The sequence below is a fragment of the Balaenoptera musculus genome, chromosome 16 (assembly GCF_009873245.2).
Source record: "Balaenoptera musculus isolate JJ_BM4_2016_0621 chromosome 16, mBalMus1.pri.v3, whole genome shotgun sequence".
NCBI classification, from domain to species: domain Eukaryota; kingdom Metazoa; phylum Chordata; class Mammalia; order Artiodactyla; family Balaenopteridae; genus Balaenoptera; species Balaenoptera musculus.
Window position 1 is genome coordinate 11839122 of NC_045800.1, and position 21979 is coordinate 11861100.

The 21979-nt window shown below is 54.8% G+C and overlaps 1 protein-coding gene across 10 annotated transcripts in view; it reads right to left on the reverse strand.

The window, feature by feature from the left end:
- The window catches only part of GRK5 (G protein-coupled receptor kinase 5), a 216862-nt gene that overhangs the window by 14296 nt on the left and 180587 nt on the right, over positions 1-21979 (reverse strand). For all 10 annotated transcript variants that reach the window (XM_036828912.1, XM_036828911.1, XM_036828909.1 and 7 more), the window contains 6 exons: positions 13469-13569; positions 11640-11732; positions 6370-6433; positions 5329-5469; positions 3571-3761; positions 783-820 (listed from right to left, as the gene is read on the reverse strand). In XM_036828912.1, the coding sequence (XP_036684807.1) occupies positions 783-820; positions 3571-3761; positions 5329-5469; positions 6370-6433; positions 11640-11732; positions 13469-13569 (628 nt within the window). The remainder of the gene's footprint in view (positions 1-782; positions 821-3570; positions 3762-5328; positions 5470-6369; positions 6434-11639; positions 11733-13468; positions 13570-21979) is intronic.

The following is a 21979-nucleotide window of genomic DNA, read 5'->3' on the forward strand; positions in this document are numbered from 1 at the left end:
CCCTCCCTCTCTCTCTCCTGTCAGCCTGGGGCTGCCTGATGTCTGGGGCATGCTGGCAGGGAGACATGGTCTCTGGTCTCAACTCCCCACTGATATTGCTGGGTGAGTGACCTTGGCAGGTTGGCTCCTCTGAGCCTCAATCTTATCATCTGTAAAATGGGCACAGGGGTGCCGGCCCTGTCCCCTCCGTAGAGATGAGATCTAGTTAGATAGAAGATGTGACAACCCCTTCCCAGGCATGAGAGGCTAAACAGTCATGAGGGGCTACTGTGGTGGCTCCTGTTATCCGTGCGTGTGTGCACAAACACACAAGAAAATAACAATGGTGATAGACAAGTAATAACGCCTAACACATTTATAGCTGGCTATAGTTGACAAAACAACTTCTCCTCAAGCTATCTTGTCAGAACCTCACCACCACCCTCCACCATCTGAAGCAGGCAGGGCAGGACCCACTGTTTCTATTTCACAAACAAGGAAGATGAGGTGCAGGGAAGTTGTGTGAGAGTTAAGTACCGGCCCAGAGTCTCTGGAATTCTCGACTCCTCATTTACTGCTCGCTCTCTCGCGTGCATGCTCTCTCTCTCTCCCTGTCCTCCCTCTCGGCTGAGCCACACTGCTTCTTTGCCGGGTAGGAGCTTTGTCCATGCCCTCTGCCCTCCCGTGGACCCCGGGTCAGTGTCTCTGAGTCTCTGCTGGGGGGCCCCCTGCTCCCTTTGGGTTGCGACGCTCACCCCAGCTGCAGAGCAGGAGAGGGATCCCCGGGCCGATGCCTGACTTACCGTAATCGTCTAACAGGATATTTTCAGGTTTCAAGTCTCTGAAAGGGAAAGATCACCAGCATGTGAGTGTGGCTGTTCTGGGAGGCAAGGGCACACCAGCATCTGGGTGGACCCCCTTGGGCCAACCCGGCCTGAGTGTTTCCTTCCTGACTCTGGGCTCGGGAGGTCTGGTCTCTCTCTGCGTCAAGACAATCTTGTGCTAACTTCTCTCCCTCCAGTAATTTAAAACAAATGCTGCTTTTTGCCATAGGTGCCTTCCTGACCCTGGAGAGTGACTGAAAAGGAAGTTAGGCAAAGGCTAGTCCTGGCACCTGTCCACACACTGACGGCCCCGGGGCTAGGAATACTTCTGGCTGGAGTGGTGACCGACTCCTCCAGGGCTGAGAAGACCCTGAGGCCTCAGGATGCCTTGAAGGCAAAGCAGGGTCTGGGAATGAAAGAAGAGAAGTTACTGAGGACAAAGAACCAGCCGCAGAATTGGGGCAGAGAATGGTAAGGGAGAGAACGGTAACCTCCAGGACAAAGACCCCCTTTGGGAGGGGGCCCCCAGGAGCCCGGCACATCTCCCAACTCCAGCTGAGCCACAGCCTGGGAGAAAGCACAGCCAGAAGGCACGGCTGTACATGCAGCCACCTCCTTCTGTCCCTGACGTCTCTCTTCTCTTTGATGAAATGATCATGCTCATGAGAAAGGGAACCTCTCCACTCCCACTGGGGGGGAGGCAGCAGAAGTGTCTGGTTTTATTTTATTAGTTAATGTATTAATTAATTAATTTTTGGCTGAGTTGGGTCTTCGCTGCTGCTTGCAGGCTTTCTCTAGTTGTGGTGAGCGGGGGCCGCTCTTCGTTGCGGTGCGCGGGCTTCTCATTGCAGTGGCTTCTCTTGTTGCGGAGCACAGGCTCTAGGTGCACAGGCTTCAGTAGTTGTGGCACGTGGGCTCAGTAGTTGCGGCTCGCGGGTTCTAGAGCGCAGGCTCAGTAGTTGTAGCGCACGGGCTTAGTTGCTCTGCAGCATGTGGGATCTTCCCGGACCAGGGCTCGAACCCGTGTCCCCTGCATTGGCAGGCGGATTCTTAACCACTACGCCACCAGGGAAGCCCTGGTTTTATTAATAAAAGGTTTTCTCCACGAGTTAAAGAATAACAGGATAGTGTGTGCAACTCAGTTAAGCCACCGGGCAGACGATACATGGCTTCTAGATTGAGGATTCGGTTCTCACCAACTGGCTTTGTTCATCAAACGGAGGGCAGCTCTCCTCATGGGGAGCAGTTCCTGTGCCCAAATCCAGTGGTGTAGCCTCACAAAGTGATAACTGGCGTTTGCATGTAGTTACTTATTACAACATACTTTTGTTGCTGTTGTTAACTTGCATGCTTTTGGTGTGTTAACCATCCCAAACAGGGGCAGGAGTCATCACTGCAATTAATCAGTCACCACCGACCACCGGGTTGGAAAGACAGCTGGCTAGTGGGCACAAACCCACACCCCCAGAGAGGCTCTGGCAAGTGGTCAGGGCCGGGGAGGCACCATGGCTCTCTTCCTCCATAGAAGAAGGGCTAGAATTTGGAGGGATGCCTTTTTTCTTTTTTTAAGAGAAAAGCAATCAAGTGGAGGATTCTTTTTTCAACCCTCAGGGAAAATTTTCGGACTCTCTTCTCACTTGAATGAAAACAAAACAAAAGCATAAATTGGGAGATGGTGTGGGGGGAAGGGCATGTCATCAAGACCATTCCTCTTGCTTTCAAAACCTTCTCAGGCTCCCAAGATAATCTCTGACAAAAGCCCCATGGCAAAGGTCTTCAAACTGGGGTGTGTGTCCCCAGCGGCTGGGGATGGGGGTCCCCCACGTGCTGGTGGCTTCGGTTGACAGAAGAAGAGCAGGTTCCTCCCCACTCCTAAATGTGACTATGGTGACTGGCTCCAGAGTCCCAATTAGAGGTGGGATCTAGTAATCATAATTATACGGTCCACTCAACGGAAGAAATTATTTTAACACTTAGAGCCTTATGGTCAAAGGAAATTTAAAAAAAATCTTATATACATCCACATATTTCAGAGTGGAATGCTAATCGATAACTTTTATGCAAAAAAATATTACATTATAGTAACTATTCTATCGGGGTGGAGGGGAGTAGAGAAGAAAATGATAGAAAACTCCTCACCATTAAGGAGTTTTCATGCATTTTTTTAGCTGCATGATGGTGGAAATCAATTTGCTACAGCAATTAGATTCCACTGGATACCTTTAGAAATGTGATGTCACTTTAGTTCTATTTCAAAATATCAATCTTAGCCACTCTTTTAACATATGATGGACAATTTCAGATGTCTACTTAAAATGTATGAGGGCACACAGATTTTCAAAATTCTGTGAGGAGGCCTGTGAGAAGAGTCTGAAGGCCACTGCTCACAGAATCTGGACACCTGGCCTTAAAACGCTGGGTGGTGTGGCAGGGAACGGGGTCCATTCTGATGCCTGCTGCGGTGGTGATCCTACTAAAGTCTTCCTGGGGTTTGCTCCGGATCAGGCCAGCAGGCTCCACTGAGCTTCGCAGGCGCTGGTTGGGAAGGGAACAGTGGCCCGACCTCATCACCTCTGAGGGAACACTGGGCCTCCCTCCCTTCCTCGGTTCCTGGGTGGGAGCCTGTCTGACTCAAGGGCAGTGCCCGGGCCTCGACTCCCAGGGTGGGGATGAGCGTCCAGTCCAGGGCATGGAAGGGTCAGCCTCACCTGCTCAGACTCAGACGGGGGGACCGGGGTTGGGGGGCGCTGGGAGGGCAGCCGCTCACCTGTAGACGATGTCCTCACGGTGGAGGTCTTCCAGGCCGCACAGGATCTCTGCCGCATAGAACAGGGCACGTTCCTCCTCAAAGCCGGGGTTCCCCATGTTGTAGATGTGGAACTTCAGGTCCCCGCCGTTCATGATGGTCAGGACCAAGCACAGCGCATCCTTGGTCTCGTAGGCGTAGGCCAGGTTGACCTGGGAGCACAAGACAGCCCTGTGGTGGGGTTCCGGGGACCCCCTGACCACGTCCACTCCTCCTCCCGGGCCCTGAAGCTGGGCGGGAGAGCTAGGGTGCGGGAGCTGCAGCAGCTTCACGCCACCCCCTGCGCCCTGACAGCCTCCTGGTGCCCCTGCCGCTGCCCTTCTATCAGATTCGGTGGCTCTAGGTGAGAAGGCAAAGCCAGAAGGGGCAGGCCAGCACCTCAGGGGTCCCGACAGGACGGTGTCTGCGTTTTTATGTCACAAAAGCATGTGTGTACATCAGGTGGTTAAAACTTCTGCCCCCTTTGGGTATCACCTTGTAAAGCCCAGCCCACTCTGGGGAATGACAGCGGCACCACGTGGATGGCGTGGCCCGCCCTCACGCACAGCTGGTGGGCGTGAAACTGGGGGACGTGCACACACCCTCTGACACAGCAATTCCTCCACCAGGAATCCATCCCACGCACACCCTCACAGAAATATGCCAAAGGGATGCTGAAGGATGGACACGGTGGCCTTATTTGTTGTGGAGGCTCCAAAACCAGAAACAACTTCTATCATTGTTGTGAATGGCTGCACAGGTCGTGGCCTAGCTCTTCCCTGTGCATCTGGGGAATGGCGCACAGCTTTAGAAAAGAGGTGCAGCTGTTGGTCTGGTTGTAGAAAAAGCTCTACAATTTAAGGGAAAAACATTGCAGCCTAAGATTTGTAGTAAGATCCCGTTGGCTAAAAGTAATAAAATCTGTACATGAATCAAACACGTCTGGAATGGTTACTCAAAGAGGGAGGCTTTTATGTTTACTTTGCGTCCATCTGTGCTGTTTGACTTTTTACTGGAGCATATATTATTTTTTATAATAACAAGTGGCAGTGACACTGAGAGCTGGCCAAATACCCACGTCCTCCTCCACATTTCCCAGCCTCCCCTGCGGTTGGCTGGTCCCTGGCCATGACTGGTTCTGGCCGAGGACTGTGGGTGGAAGTGAGGGGTGTCACTGCAGCCGAGGCAGTGCAGAGCCCCCAGCATTCACTCTCCACACTCCCGGGGAGGGAGGCGTGCGTGGCTGGAAGATGAAGGAGGGTGGCCTGATCTGATGGGATTTTGGGTGAGAAACAGGACAGCCTTTGCCATTTTCAGCTACTTCAAGTTGGGGTTGATTTGTTACCGCAGCAAAGTCTAGCCTGGATGGAGTAACACACGAATATAAACCAGATGGGCCTCTCTAGGATCCTGACACTTCGGTCTCCTGTGATGAAACCAGCCTACAGAGGTCTGTGGAAACAAAGCTCCTTGGCTGGGCCCCACGTGGGCCTCTTTTGTCCATGGAGGCGTCCAGAGAAGCCTGGTCTCACGCCCAGAGGGAAGCCAGGCTAGCTCGGTGACCAATGTCAGCCCCAACTGACCCCCAGGTGCCTCATGATGGAGGGAGTGTCGGGCTCCTTTCTGAAGCCCATTCCCCTCACTGCATCCCATGCCCTGGGGGATGAGGACCTGTCACACTTAAGGGACAGAAGTCCCAGTCACCAGGAGGGGGCCTGTCCCTGGGGCCCTGACACTCACCACAAACTGACTGTTGACCTTCTCTAGGATCTGCTTCTCATTCAGTGCCATGGACTCCCCTTTCCTCTTTTTGATCCTCTTCTTCTCCAAGCGCTTGCAGGCATACATTTTACCCGTGGCCCGAACCTGGCAGGCACAGACCTGAGGGGCAAGAAAGAAGCCAAGGGCACACGGCACGTGAAACAAGGCCAGTGTGAAGCTCCCTCAAGGCCAGGATGCTGTGTCTCCGGGGCTTGGATGATGCCTGGCCGTGGACCCACTGCTCCCAGGGCCCTGCCCTTGAGATCTGGCTTTGGTGGCACCTTAGGCAAATCCTAGCCCTTGGAGGTGCAGAATCAGCCATTTACACCAATGTTTAGGTGGCTGGCCGAGGCCAGTTCCTCTCTCAGGGGCAACTAGATTTTCCCTGTCCCAAGCTTCCAGCCAGATGCAACCATTGATAACTGGGGACTTTCAAGCACCAGCTGCTGGTAGGAGAGGCTTGTTTCGGGGGGAGTGATGGGAGACCCCTGCGAACCCTGACTGTATAATTCAGAGGAATGGAAACCAGGGCATTTGGGTCTGGTCTTCGTTCTGCCCCTATTCAGCTGTGTGACCTTGCTTGGGTCACCTAACCATTGTGAACTTCAGCTTTCCTCATCTCTAAAACGGGAGTAACAAGGCTTGAGAAGATCAGATTAAGTACAACAGCGCATACTAACAGCATGGTGTGGCCAGGATGCTTAAGCCGCTCACGGCCTCGCTTCTCCCTCCAAACACAGTCAAGAGTGCCCACTTCTCCTCCCCACACTTGACTCCTGCCTGAGGCTGGCTCCAAGAGCACCTCCAGCTCACCTGCCCCGCCACAGACACCCTCCTTCCCCACCTCACACACAGCAGGCCTTCCCAAGGCCCCGGCCTCACCCTCCTTCTCCATCGGGGGCGCATGACCAAGCCATTCGCTGGGAAGCCATGCTTAGAACACTTCAGGCCAAGCCAGAAGGGACAGAAAAGGTGACAAGGGTCCAGAAACTTTTCATGAATACGTGGATGTTCACTTACCTCCCCAAAGCCCCCTTTCCCTAGTACTCGGTACTGCCTGAAAGTGTTTTTGGTTACCGGTTGCCTGGAAAAAAGCAAAAATCCAGCATGGGACTTGTAGTATTAAGATGCAGAATCCAGAAGAAATAGACAAGGGCAGCATTGAAAAGAGCCAGTGCCAGGTGCAAACCACCAGACCAGGTCCCGCGGACCCCCTGGAACCATCGCTGCAGATGGGACCCTCGAGGACTTGCTCTGGGGCTGGGTGTTCAAATCCCAGGCTGCCGCCCTCAGGCCTGCACTGGGAGGGAAGAACAGGAGGCCTGAAAAATGTGAGCGGAGGCTGTTTCACCACACTTTCCCTGTGGTTCCCCTCTCTCTCCCAAATGCAAATCATGCGGCTAAACTCAGGAGGAAGTTGTGTCCTCGGTGCAGGGAGAGGGGAGGGGGCCAGGAGCCACAGAGGCTTGGTGTCCCACAGAGGCCACAAAGGAAACCGCAGCCCTCCCTCCCACACCTGCCAGCAGGACGGCAGGCCGGCAGGCGGCTGCACCTCCCGTCCCGGGGCGCCCGAGCTATTCCTTCCTGCAGACTCGCCCCGGGAAGACCCGGCCTCCTGGGGACAGAGACTGCTGATCCCCAGGTCCAGTCTTGTTACTCTCTCACGGCGGTTCCCAGGCTTCCCGCCACCGAGGGCGCTGTGTTATATGTAACCCCCCTGAGCCCCAGAACACGAGAAGATCCTGTCTGCCAAAAGCTGTATTTATGACTAATCTTTTTGTGTCTCCCGACTCCCCATTTTAATTAGCCAAAGCCATTTTTTAAAAATTATTTATTTTTGGCTGTGTTGGGTCTTCATTGCTGCGCACGGGCTTTCTCTAGTTGCAGCGAGTGGGGGGCTACTCTTCATTGCAGTACGCGGGCTTCTCTCGTTGCAGGGCACAGGCTCTAGGCGCGTGGGCTTCAGTAGTTGTGGCACGCGGGCTCAGTAGTTGTGGCTCGCGGGCTCAGTATTTGTGGCTTGCGGGCTCTAGAGCGCAGGCTCTGTAGTTGTGGCATATGGGCTTAGTTGCTCCGCGGCATGTGGGATCTTTCCCGACCAGGGCTCGAACCCGTGTCCCCTGCATTGGCAGGTGGATTCTCAACCACTGCACCACCAGGGAAGTCCCACCAAAGCCATTTATAATGTCTAATGAGACAAGCCTCTGATCAGGAGCCAAGGATGGGGCTTGTGGAGTAAATAAATAAATGGCCATTTAGTTGCAGCAAAGGATTCCACCTTGCAGACAGCGTGTGCTTTTTCATCGCTGGCCTGTTTGGCTAAGGAAAATCAAGTTTTCCCCCTCTTCTTTTCGGCTTTAGTGAGGTATAATTGACAAAGAGTGTACAACTTGATGTTTTGATATATGTATACGTTGTGAAATGATTACCCAATCAAGCTAATTAACATTCTGTCACCTCACAAAATTAACATTCCCCACCCATTCCTTTTTTCCGTCCTTTCTTCCTTCCTTCCTTTCTTCCAAGAACACTTAAGATCTACCCACTTAGCAAATTTTAAGTAAGTAATACAGTACCGTTAACTACTGTCCCCATGTTGTACAGGAGATCCCCAGAACTTATTCACCTTGCATAACTGAAACCTTGTGCCCTGGACCAACATCTCCCATTTCTCCAAGCCCTCCCCACCCCTGACAGCCACCACTCTACTCTCTACTTCTATGAGTCTGCATATGTTAGATCCCACATGTAAGTGAGGTCACGCAGTACTCGTTTTTTGTGTCTGGCTTATTTCACTTTAGCACAACGACCTCCAGGTCCATCCACGTTGTCATAAATGGCAGGACTTCCTTCTTCTTTTTTAGGCTGAGTAATGGTCCATTTATAAACATTAAATATTTTACTCCTACATTCATTGCAGAATTATTCACAATAGCCAAGACATGGAAACAACCTAAATGTCCATCAGTTGATTCATGGATAAGAACAAGCAGCTTTTACGATGTTAAAATTGGTTCTTGGCTCTCTAGGACTATTTCTGAGCATCCCCCAACCCCACCCCAAGAGTCTTAACCAGGGCGGGGATTGGTGTGAGACTGCATTGGGCCCAAGAACTGGTTTCGCTCGAGAAAGAGCAGTGAGCCTCTGGTCGCCCAGCAGCTGTTGAATGAATCTTCCGTGGAAACTCTTCTCGCTGCTGGGTCCTGAAGAGGATTTGGGTTTCACCGGAAATCACAGCTTCGGCACCACGCTGTTCTCTTAGGACAGCCCTGAAACCTCCGGAGCGCTCCCTGGCACGCCTGTCTCGAATTCATGTGCTGTGACTCACTCTCTCTTCTCCGGTGTTTCTTTAGGAAGCGGGGCCCAGGCTGCCCCTGGGCAGGACTCCCCCTTGCTCTGCATCTTACACATGAGTGGCCGGCCTAGAGCAAACCTGCCATGCGCCTGCATCCGCCATGTGGCCCTGGGAAGCGTTTCTTCCAGCTGCCCTTGAAACCACATGAAGGCGTCCAGGCCTAACAGTTCACGATACATGGAGAACAAACAGTCGGTCGACATTACCGCAGAGCTCCTCTGCTGGGGGAAATGAGTGTAATACAATTTCCGAGGAATTTCTTGGTTAACCTTGGGAGGGAAAAAAAATCCCTTTAATATTTCAACAGTACAGCACCAACAGGCCATGATCTTTTTAGCAAGAAAAAAAAGGGAGGGGGGGGGGAAGGCGGGGTGCTGTCAGTCATTTAGGGCATTTGTAGGCCAGGGTTCTGCCCTGCTGGCTTCAATAGCTTAACGCCCTCAAAAGGGCATAACTCCTTTGAAGTCAGCACGCAGATTTTAAAAGTCCATTTCTCCATCTCATGTGTTTGGTACTGACAAGTAAAGTGAAAGCCAGTGGCCACAGATAAAGACTTCCATTGGAACAGGAGTGCTGGGTGGACTAAGAGTGAAGGACTTGAGTGAGGGACCTGGGCTTCAGGTTCCACCCTTGCCAGGCCATGGCTGTGTGACCCAGGGCCAACCCATCAACCTCTCTGAGCCTTGCATCTTCAGTAAAATGGTATATGCATCTGAAGGCTTTTTGTAAGCTGCTGAGTGTCGATGTCATTATTAGAACTCTTGGGATAAAGGACACAGCCCCTTCTGGGGGTCTCTATGGTAACAATCCCCATTGCTCGAAGCGGCTTATACATAGACTCATGTAATCCTCACACCAGCCTCAGGAGGTGAGACTATTACCGTCCTCATTCTGCAGATGAGAACGCTTAGGCTTTGAGAGGTGAAATGAGATGCCCAAGATCACGGCTGGTAAGTAGTTGGGTTGGAAGTGGAGTCCAGGAAGCCTGCTGCAGAGCCCACTTTCGGTGTCCTGACTCTGCCACCCCAGGAAGGTGGGGCTGTGTTACACAGCCCAGGGCTCCAGAGTGGCAGGTGGGGCAAGATGAATACCTCCCCACCAGACTGTCCTCCGCAAGGGTCAGCTGCTCCCTCCAATATCAGAAGGGGGAGGTGACGGCCATGGTGATGCCAATGTGCTCAGTGACGACTCATCCCAACAATTACGTTCAGCAGTTCACTTCCCAAGGCCCAAAGGCTGGCGTTGTTGATGTGTGCTGTGCTATCTCACCTCACCCTCACCCCATGCCCATAAGGCAGGCAGTGTTATTATCCCCATGTTACAGGTGAGGAAACCAAGATGTGGAGAGCATCCCTCCCCCAGCCCCTAGGGAGGAGGCAGAGCTGCGACTCAGACCCAGGCTGTGGGCTCCCGGTGGCCCACGCTTGGCTTTTCCATCTCCTGGAGGCATGACGTGCATGGGCAAGGCGGCCAGTGGCAGGCAGTGCACCAACAGAGAAGACCGTCCACTGCTCGCTCTGTCACTCCCATGGGTCAGGGTGGAGAGAGACGTCCCCCAGAGGCTACAGGGCTGGGTGTTTCCTCAGGGCTTCCTGAAGTGGGCAGGGAGTGCCGTGAATTCAGCTTTTCGGGGGTTCATGTCTCGCAGGTGTGTGTCCTAAGCGTCTAGGGGACTTGGCCAGCACAGATGCCGATATACATGCAGGAGCAGGAGGGCTCCTTGCTTTCTGACCACGGCCCAGATGCCCAGATGGCAGTGAGTGCCAGCACCCCGGGGCACAGGAACTCTGGGCAGTGGGAGGGGAAACTCCCACCCTCACCTACCAGCTAACCCAGCATGATTTAATGTAAGCATTGCCCTATCCTGCAAATCCTGGGACACTGTGGTGGGCAGAGCACCGCTCTGGGGGTCCTGGGCCAGGGTCCCCTCCTTGGCTGCACTAATTCCTGCTGGGTGACCCAGCAAGCCACATCCTCCCTGCCTCTCCTTCCTTGTCAGTCACACGGAGGTCACCTCTGCCCAGCCAAGTCATCACCGTGTGTGTGAGAGCACTTTGCAGAGGATAAGGCAGCAAATGAAACACATGAAAAGATGCTCGGTCTCACCCGTGATTAGAGATGAAAAGATAAACAAGAAGGAAACCCGGCTCTCACGCACCAAGAAGAGCGTTGCTGAATCCGAGGACAAGCGGGCGCCCGGGCCCTGGCAGGACCGGGAATCGGGCAGCAGTTTGGGAGGGCAATCTAGCAGCCCCTCACCGTGCAAAACCTTGCCACTGGAATTCCTCTGCTGGGAATTTCTTTCTTTCTTTTTTTTTTCTTTTGTGGCCACGCTAAGTGGCTTGCGGGATCTTAGTTCCCCGACCAGGGCTTGAACCCAGACCCCGGCAGTGAAATCACCAACTCCTAACCACTGGACCGCCAGGGAATTCCCATCTGTTAGGAATTTCTATGGATGTATTTGCAAAAATACATAAAGATGTATGTACAAAGTTATTCTCTACTTCGGGAAAGCTGCACACAAAATTGAGGGAAACCTCCATGTCCATCAGTAGGGGGCTGGGTTACATAAGGGATGTGCATATCTTTCTAAGAATACGGCAGCTCTTTATTTGCTGGCAGAGAAAGAATTCCCAAAGATGGTGAACCCAAAAAGTAAGAACAAGAGGCTGAGTGTATGCGTGTGTGTGCATGAGTGTGTGTGTGTGTGTGTGTGTGTGTAATGTTAATAAGCATAGAGCATTTCTAGAATACACAAGAACTTAATTAACAGGCGGAGAACGCTGAATTTTATCTGAACCATGGGCCCATGGGAGGTAAGTGACTTCTATACGACTTAGGAGAAAAACCAATACCCCCGCGCGCCCACACACACACACACACACACACATTGGCACACACTCGTGTGTGTGGGCTGTGCCCAGGGAGCACTCACCTTTCCAACCACTTCCACTGGAGAAACCGATCAAAATACATGCCGTCCAGGTACTCGTGGAAGGGTTCTCCCCTCAGGTAGTCGTGGACAGACCTAGCTCAGAGGGAACAAACAGATGAACGTTTTACAACCCTGACCTTGGAGCAGGTGGGCAGAGCCATATCCAGCAGATTATAGCCTCATCCACTTCCAGACTTTGGAAATGCAAATACACAGGGGCCTCCAACAGAGGCAGCAGGAGTGGAGAGAGGCTCCACCATTCTACAAAGGTTGTTTGAGATTGACTGACTGACCCTGCAAACATTTAGGAAGTAGTTGCCTTTGGGGTTTGCTCTAGTTCTGGGATACAGCAGGGAGCATGATGGGGGACACACACGGCAAATAACAAACAAATAAACGACCCCAGGGGCATGTTATCGTGAATTGGGGTAAGCGAGGTCCCGGGGGGTGTCAGGGAGATCTGTCTGAAGAAGGGACAGGGGCTGAGATGAGAACAGAGGAATATTTAACTATGCGCAGAGGAGGGATTGGGTGTCTTGGGAAGGGGAAGAGGGGCGCACGCCCCAGATTTGGTCTGGACCAGTGAAGGCCCTGGGAGGTTTTCAACCCTGCAGCAGAATTTACTGGTCACCTGCTGTGGGCCAGGCTCTAGGCCAGGCCCTGGAGGGCTCTGAACTTGGCTGCAGGCAGGGCTGGGCTTCTTCCCTTTAAAAAGCGGCCACGCTGACCAATCGAGCCCAGACGCTTGGGACCCGGGGAAGGGCGGGGGGGGGGGGACACGCAGAGTGGGGGCTCACTGGAGGCTGTATCCTGCCAGACCCGAGAACAGGGGCTGGCGTCGGGGGCCAGGACGGCCACTCCCTCAAGGTCGGGGGCAGCCCAGGGACCTCACCCGCCGTCAGAGCCGACCCTCGGCCATCTCCAGGAGGGCAGCAACCACAGGCTTGTTTCTGCTCACAGTGGGCTCTCTCCAGCACCTACCACAGGGCTGGGCCCCAAGCTGGCGCCCCTGAATGTCCCAGCTCTTCCCACGGTGAGCGCATGGGGCACTGGCAATAAGCCGTGGAAGCAGGACTGCGTTCTCGCTCACAAGGCCTCCCCCACGCAGCATCGTGCCAGGCACACAGCAGGCGCTCAACTAATGTCTGGGGTGCAGAGTCTGAACACGGGCGCAGTCGTGCCAGCTGTGATCTTGGCACGTACGTATGTTCGTGCGGCTGCACGTCAGCTTACAGGGAGGGTGCGTGTGTGGGCGCAGGAACGGGTGTGAGCCTAGCTGCTCAAGCCTTCACGGCACGTGTGTGCGCGATGATGGCGCTTAATTGGTGCACGGCTCGCCCCACACCCACCGACTTGTCTCACATCCCATTATGGTTGCCGTACAGCCTGCAACGACGTGATGGGGTGTGGCTGAGAGGGCAGCCTGCAGCCCAGCTCCCGCAGCAGCGCTGGTGGGTGGCAGTGATGGGGGCAGGAGTGGGCGGGGGGGACCTGGGAAGGATTTCCAAACCACCCAGACTGGGTCAGATCCGTGCACATTCCTCTGTCTCCACAGCCTGGAGAGCTACTTGCTTTCGACACCATCTGAAGAAGATGTTCTCTTTGGACCTGGCACCCTAGTAGCTCTTCCCTTCATGAGAAGTGTACAAGCGCTGGGTGGCTTGGCTGGGCCCTCAGGCACCGAAGACCGGCCCCGGGGGACCAGCGCTCAGGTGGAGGCTAGAGGCAGCCCCTTGCCGGGTGAATGTGTGGCAGCCCGAGGGGAGGTGGAGGGGCTTGACGCCCCGGGCCGGGAAGGAGGGAGGGAGGCCGGCGGCCGGAGCACTTACTGCACACAGGCAGAAAAGAGTTCTTTGCAGGGTTTCTGAAGGAGCTTCTCCTCCGTCTGGGAGACCAGGTCCCGGCCAACTTGGGCGATGAAAATTGGGGACTGCAGGGAGGAAGAGGAGAGGAGGCATCAGTGAGGGAGGGGGCAGGGCGCCGGGCGGCCTCAGGGGCCCCTCCTACCCGCATCTGGTCCTGGGCCCCTGCACCGTGGTAGGCGGTCCGGCGAGGCGGCTGGGCTGGAAGGTGGTGAACCAGCCGGGACTCAGGGTCAGATTTCGGGCTCTGCCACGGACACCGCGTGTGACCTCGTAAGGCTACGTGGCTCCTCTGAGCCCCGCTCTGCAGAACATGGGTCATGACATCCCCGCGTCCTGGACTGCGGTCAGAACCGAGTGGGAGGTGTGAGCCTCACAGCGTAGGGAGCCCCTCGGAGCTGCCCCGGTCCCTTAGCCACTGGGGTGGGGGGCTGCGTCCCCAGAGGGCAGACGTGAGACCCCTGCCCGGCCTCGAGGCCGTGGGTGAAAGGGTCTGGACTAGGCAAAGGGGCAGGTGGAAGGACGGACGGCTCAGCGGCGAGGGGAGGGTTGTGACACGGGCACGGCCTCGGCGTTGGCAGGTCTGCGTGCCACTCCCACATCTGCCGCTGTAGCTCTGGGACCCTGGTCCTGGTACAGCCTGGCTGGTATCAGGAGGATGGTCAGTAATAATTGTTTCTCCAGGAATGAATCAATGAAGCCTCTGGGTCAAGCATCTGGCCCGGATCCTGGCAGGTAGCAGGAAGCGTGCAATAAATGTCAGCACTGTCATTTCGTTCTCCTTCCAGTTAAGATGCCTGGCCTGAATATTTCAAGTTTGAAGGGACGGTTCCAAGAGGTTCTGGTCCTACCCAGGAGCAGCAGCCCCCCTGGGAAGGTGCGGAGACAACCAGAGGCAGCCCGGCCACGCCTTCCCCTGCCCCCGTCATTCACCCTCTGCCGGCTCTTTACTCACCAGGTGGGTCTTTAATAAACTACAGGGATAACAGAGAAAACTGCCGGGAGTGGGCTCCAAAGCACAGGCTGTAGACACATCTTTCTCCCCCAAAGATGCTGAAATCTGAAAGGCTTGCTTTCTCTTCCCAGCTGTCGAACTGTAACTTGGGGGCTGATTAAACCCACTGGGTGGTGTCTGTGGGGGGGGTTGATCCTGGGGCTGGAGGGGGTGCCCGCAGCAGCCTGGCATGGCCCTGGTGAATGAAATCTCCCCAGTGTTCTGAATGCCCAACATTCCTGAGTTCCTTCCTTCGTTCTTTCTCCCCTAGCCTGGCCCTCTCCTCTCTGGTCCTCTCTGCAGGCTTTGCCCTAGCCCCTGCGCGGGGGAGGCCTCAGGTGTGTGTGTTGGGGGCGGCCGCTGTGCCAGTACATGCCGCCTGCACACCCAAACTCAGGCAAAGCCCGTTACACGACCCCGCAGACTCAGAGCGCATCTCCCCAGGGCTGCTGTCACCAATCCTGGGTGGCGGCACCTTCGCCCCACCTTCCATCCCACTTTGCCCTGGACCATCCCCCCCCCCTCCCCACACTAAAAACTCAATGAAGGAGACAACAGAAGAGCAACAAGTAGAGCGCTGGCTTCTGGAGCAACTGCTGCTCGTTTTGCAGAAAAGAGGCTCACTGTTGGGGAGGAAGTCCCGAGCTCTGGTCTGACCTCTGCCCTTGGCCATTTCACGCCTCCATCTCCTCTTCTGTAACAGGAGGGAACAGCTCCAGAGATGCCCTACAGGCTCTTCAAGATTTGACAGTTGGGGGTTGGTCATTTTTGCTTCTGAGACTTGGGGAACTTGCTTCGAATCCTGGCAGCGGTCTCTTGGGGATCAATGATTCCAGGCTACTTCAAAGCAATCAAATATCAGGACAAGCCACCGAGGCCATGGGTGAACTGGCTTCAGGAAGAGACCTGACGGCTGGGGCAGTTTTGGTTTGAAGGGCCCCGTGCCTGGCACAGAATTGGTGCCCGGCGTACATTTGTTAGTGAGCAAGATGAAACACAGTGTGCCAGGGTGTGGCCTTAACCCTGCCGTGAGTCAGCAAAGAGCAGAGACGCTGGGTGGGCGTGCCACGGGGAGAAACAGAACTATTTCTGGGACCTCAGAAAGGCACCCGAGTTGCCACCTGTATGCACTCAGACGCACACTTTGTCATGGAGTTCAGCCAGGGAGGACCCACCCTCACGCGCAGTGGCCCGGCCTGGTGTTGGGCACATGCACGGGGAGGGGTGCTAAAAGGTGACGCCAGGGTGGTCCTTGACCTCAAAGCACTTTTTCTCCGGTAAGACATAAATAAGGTCATATCCACACAGAAAAGTTCCTTTGCCTCTCTTGGCTACAGGTGATGTATAAAATGAGCTGGATGGAACTCAATGGCTCTCAAACATTTTTATCAGCGAATTTCTTTTCTCCTCCACCAAATGAAATGTTTCTATAGGCCCAATACTTAAAACCAATGTAAGTAATATAATGGGTAGCAACGGTTTCCTTCTATTGAGGCCAACACATTCTTTCATTCAATCTTCCTTCTGGCTCTGTGAGGTGGATACTATTATGATGTTCATTTCACAGATGAGGAAACTGAGGTTCAGCAAGGTTAAGACATTTGCCCAAGGTCACCCAGCCAACAAGCGGCAGAGAGGGGATTTACACCAGGTTGGGTGGGTCTAGAGTAAGTCTGGTTGGAGGTGGTGGGGTGTCTGGGCCACCTGTGCTCCCGTCACCCACCCCCATCTCCCAGGAGGCCCCTGAGGTGTGACCCTAGCCGTGGGCTGACCTGGCACCAAGACCCTCCAGCAGAGGCAGCTAGAACTTATATAGGAGATTTTGCAGCTCAGGGCAGTGAGCCACTGGGCTCAGAGAGGTGGGGGATCATTGTGGGGCGGCAGGGGTCATCTGGGAAAGCTGCCCAGAGGATGGGGTCAGAGGCAAAGCAGAACGTGGCCTCAGACCACCCACCCCTTCTGGGCCCTCCCATCAGTCAGCCACACTCCTAAGCAGGTGGGAGGGGCTTCCAGGGTCTGGGGGCGGCCCAGCTGTGCATGAAGTCACAGCACTCTCATTCCTCGGGGCTGGCTGGCAGGAGGGCTCTGGGGAAGCTGCCCACACTCAAAGCCCTGAGGGGAGTCAACAGCGGGTAATAACGCGTTTGGTTTAATGACCACGGGTTTAAACTCAGTCTTTGGCTCGACGTGAAGAGACTAAGTGATTCCAACCAAACCTTCTCTCAAGTGACTCCGGGGAATGACACCTTTGGCAATAAGAAGGGAGTAAGAAGCTGTTGTCTGGTTTACGTTGGGAACTGAACCCCAAACCTGCCAGGAGGGTGGGCGGAGCCGCTGCTCAAATGGACATTTGCTATTTGCATCAGTAGAATCTGAGGGTATTGGTCCGTCCCCTCCAGTTCAGAGAAGTCAATGGCAAAGGCAGACCCCCAGAGAAGGCTCTTCCCAGTCCACAGGTAAGGTCTGATGCGTCACGTAAGAAAAAGGGCCCTCAGACACTGAGAAGGCTCTGGGGTTCCGGTAACCACAGTCCATCCTCTGTGGCTTGAAGGCAGAAGAATTCCACAGTTTCAGATCTCTTTCCAGGAAGCTAATCCCTTCTGGTCCCAGGAGGCCTGTGAGGCCGGCTGGGGAAGGGAGAGGGGTGTATCCTACAGGCCGGGTGGGCTCTGGCCAGGAATGTCACCCTCGCTGCACTGAAGCCTCAGAAATGCCAGGAGAGCTACGGTGGGCAGCGCTGTGGCTCCTTCTAGCAGGGACTGTCACACCTCCCTAAGCCCTCTCCTCCCTTTTGTCCCCACTCCCCTGTTAAGTTCTCAGTGCCCTCATGCTGCCTCACTGCCTGTGACCCTCAACTTCAACGTGTGGCCTAGGCCAGACCTCTCATCCTCTGCTCCATCAACACGGAGACCTCTGCAATATTCAGGCATGGACGGTATTGATGGCCAGTAATGATTCAGCGCACTGGGGTTTCTAAAGAGGAGAGAGTGGCGGGAGGATTGGGGGTGGGAGGGCGTCTGCTTAGTTAGAAGAGCTAGGACTTGTCCTGAAGCTGCATTTGCATGGCAGTGGATTAAGAGGGAGTATGTGCTGGGTCTGTGGTGACATACAGGCTAACAGAGATTACCGGGGTGCTTCAGGGACTAAGGCTGGGGAGCAAGGGACGGTGGTGGGGAAGGCATGGGCCTGGTCTGGGCATGAAGCCTCCCCTGGGTGCTTAACTCAGCACTCAACCCAGGCAGCCTGTGCCGATCATCCACCACGCCCAGGCTCTACCTGCCCCAGAGAACTCCAGCGAGAGGGACAGAGCCCCAGAGGCAGGCCGACAGCCCAAGGCCAGCTCGGCCTCCACAGGTCATCCAGCCTGGGCCGGGCCAGCCGTTGGTCCACCAGGTGGCACTATGGAGCCCCTTGCTGCAGACACCCCAGAGAAGACCAGCCTCCCCGGCCTCTAGAGTCGGGAGCGACTGATTACCAAGTGCTGCATCTCAGACCTGAGGAGGGCGGCCTCTGCAATAAGAATTTAGGGGAGAAATGAGAGAGCAGGTTGGGAGGGAGCCCTGGGGAGGGAAGACTGGAACTGGACCTTGAGGGAGAGGTGGGAATTACACCAGGGGTGGGGCACCGCGCGGGCAAAGGCCTGGAGGCTGGAGCAAGCAGGGAGCAGTCGGGGTGCTGCTCCGAGTGCGGAGGACTCATCCAGATAAGGTTAAATAAGCGGGGCGGCTGACAGGATCAGGTCTTGCCAGGCTGGTTCTCACTGGCTGCTGAGTCACCAGCCCGACGGTGGCATCGTGAGGGCGAGGGCGGCTGCCTTGCTCTCCCTGGCGCCGCTGCTCCGAGGTGACCAGCAGGATGAAGGGACCTCATTTCCTGCATCGGAGAGAAGCTCCACGTGTCTGAGGACCTTATTCCCGAAGCATCTCCTGGCTTCCAAGTCCCTTGTTTCAAGATGTCAGAGTGGAAATGGGATCCACTGTATGTGGCCAGCGTCCCTGGCAGCGCCCAGGGATAGAGGCACGGTTGGGCCATGAAACAACCCTCCACACCTCCTCAGTAGCCAAGACTCCCGAAGCAAGCGCCTCTGCTGTCGCCCTTGGAGCCTCCTGGAAACACACGTCCTACACTTGCTCAGAGGTTCAGGACCGAGACGGAGCAGGAGGAGGAGGAGAACACAGAGGGCTCTTCTGGGAACACCCCCAGGGCCTCACTGACTCAGCCCAGTCCTGGCACCGATGGGCAACCGAGAGAATGGACCCCTCCGAGTCAGTGCTGGCCAGGGTCGAGCCGGACCAACACCGGAGGGGCTCCGTAGCGGGCAGAGTTCGGGGAGTGGATCCGAGCTGCATGGGCTCTACCCAGGTGTCCTGAGCCAGCTCTAGGGAAAGGACACAGCCTTGGCCTCCCTGGCCCCACTCGAAACCAGCTTTTCCCTACTTCACAGACAGGGACAGGCACACACGGCAATCTTAGCCCTAGTATGTCACCCACCCAACCCCTCTCCGTCCCACTGCCCTGGTTTCAAGAATTCTCTTCTGTCGCCTGGACTAGCCAGTAGGCCCCTCACGAATCTCTGCAACCACTTGCTCTTATGTGGACACAACGGCCGCCAAGGGAGTTCTCCGACACCACACAGTGGAAATGATCTCCATGGCCAGAGGACCAAAATCCAGTGCCTTCTCGGCCTTGGTTCCAAATGCCCTTCTCAACCTGCTTCCCCGTCATGCCCTCTGCTCGCCAGGGTTCTCACCCCATACTTGTTATTTCCTGGGCGAGCTCCGGCTTTCCAGCTGCTGAGCCTTTGCTACTGGAAGGAGCCCTTTTGGCCCCCTCACGGCACGTTGTCCGAACCCTACCCCCTCTTCAGGACCTGTTTCCAATACAACCTCATCCAAGATGATTCTTTGAGCAGGCAGGGCCTTCCACCCAATCCCACCTCCCAGTGACAATTGTGGTCACCATCGCTACTTCTTGAGCACCTAACATATGTTAAGTCCTAGGAGCTTTACGTGGGGTTATCTTTTTTAATCCTCTCAAAGTAGGTTTTATTATCTCCACCTTATAGATGCAGAAATAGGCCCCGAGAAGTTAAGTAACTTGCCCAAGATCACACAGCGAGCGTGGGAGCAGAGACAGGATTCAAACCCAGGCAATCTGGTCAGAGAGCCTTATCCCTAAGCACCATCAGGTCCTCCAAGGATGCCATAGTCTTTCTCGAATAGTGAAGAGGATGTGACTTTGGCCTTGGAGAGCAAGCCCTCTTTGGAGGCTGGATAATGAGGTGCAGCGGACTCTGCACATGTTTTGGCAAGTGCTATTTGTATAGCGCTGTCATATGTATCACACACACACACACACACACACACACACACACACACACAGGCTAATGTCCAGCTTATGCTTCGCTTCAACATATGAAAACATCCCTCCGAGGAGCTCCGCACTCATTAGTAGCAGTTCCATCAGTGAACAAAAGGTCAGCCCAGGAGACTGTCCGCTCTATCTCCAGACGCAAGCACTTAGGGCTTAATGATGTGTATATTTTCATACGTGGGCAGTTGACATTCCCCATGTAAACTATTTGCAATTTCTCAGTGTGGACAGAGTAGGCTCAGGAAAAGCTGAGCAGGAGAGAGGCAAGACACTCTGGAAGATAGGGGTTCTGGGGTGTCTCCTTCCTTCCAAACAAGGGGCTTCCTGGGGGTTTGCCTGTCCCACCCATACCAGGGTGGAGGCAGCTGTTTCTTGGGGGGCCACCCCATTTCTCCTCCAGGACGGGAACCGGGAGGGGCACTCCCACAGCGGTGCCCTGGCCGCCCTTTGACCCTTGGTGAGGGGATCTGTGTCAGCTGCGGGAAGCTCTGCACACGGGGCTGCCAAGGCCTGGCCGTGGGCAGGGACAGGGGTGGGAATCGGCCTCCAGCAGGATCCAGGGCCAGAGGCGTCGTGGGACCCTGGGGAGGGGCTGGCTGATAGTCACTGGTCCCTCCATGTGAGTTTTCCTACAAATTCATACGTCTCTCTCTCCCCGGAACGATGCCATAGGTGGGGCTTGTTCCAAGGTCACAGATGTAGACGCTGAGCCTTAGAGAGCTCTTTGAGGGGCAGGAATGTTGTTCATTCCTGTCTCATCAGAACTGAGTGCAGCGCTTGGTGAGCAGCTAGTACTCCGTACATGCCCCTAGACACGATAATTAGTAAACACAGGACCTGAGATTCAAATCCAGGCCTGCCCGGCTCCAAAACCTGTAATCTCTCTACTCTGCTTGACTGATATGAACTTACAATGTGCCCTGCATGTAGTAGGTGCTCAATATATTTGTTGAACAAATGTGTGTGCACATGCCTGTTCATAGCAGAAGTACCTTCGTGAGGTCATCTGGTCTACCCCCTGCCTTTGGGACATCTGGGCCAATCAGTTCTTTGGGATTTTCTTAGTTACAACTAGTTGGAGTGCTTGTCTGGGGCAGAAACTGTGGGCTGGAGGCTTGGGGGCGGCTGGGGGAGAACCTGGAGCTGCCTTGGGTAAAGCGTCCTGGTGCCAGGGGTTCCTGAGTCCACGTACAGCCGTGTCTCTCTCATGGTTTCATTTAATCGTATCCCCCACCCCTCCAATACATTCCTCCTTTGTTTGAGCAACTGGGAGTTAAGTATCTGCCACTTGCTGCCAAGAATCCAGACAAATTCACCACCTGTAAACTCAGGAGTTGGGCCAGGTGGCGAGGAGGACCCTCTAAAGGCTTCCCCTCCCCTCGCTTTTCTCTACCCCCCGCTCAAGTTTGCTGGTTCCGAGTTCCATAAACTAACTCAGCCCAGCCCGCTGGACTCTAGGAACAGGAACTGGGTGAAGAAAGCAGGACGGGCAGGAGGTGGGCAAAGGAGGGTGCTCATTCCAACCCCGAATCCTGGCTTGAAATTAAACCTGCTTGTACAATCACAACTGGCAGACAAAGGAGAGCATTTACTGAACGGCAGCTTTGGACAGCATTTCCTCACTCCAGGGTTGATTTAAGGTCTGGCTGACAGGAAGAAAAAGCGCCATTCTTCCACCTTTTAATCAAAACCTTCAGTGCCATGTGCAAAAGCCACGGCCACGCAGCCTGGGTCCATCTGGAGTAGCTCGTCTTCCACATCAGCCAGGCAGCAGGCACAATCCACGAGCCCCAGATAAGAACAGAACCAGAGGAAAAAGCAGGGTTTTGTTATCTTGGTCACTGGGGAAAAGTCAATCAGCCAAGCCAAGCGCTCGCGAGCAAAGGGGCTCTGGCCCCTGCTACTCTGGGCCTGATGTCTGTCCCGTGCAGCTCTCCGCCCAAACACCAACTCCTCCCTGAGTGTCCACGTGGTCAGCAAGGCTGCTGGACTGCATGGCCTGAGCACAGTGCCAGATGCAGCCCCCTTGGGCAGAGACACATGCTGGACAGGCAGCTGGTTGCTGGAGGTCCTTGGGGTAGAAGCTGGGAAAACGACAAGTCTCATGGCAC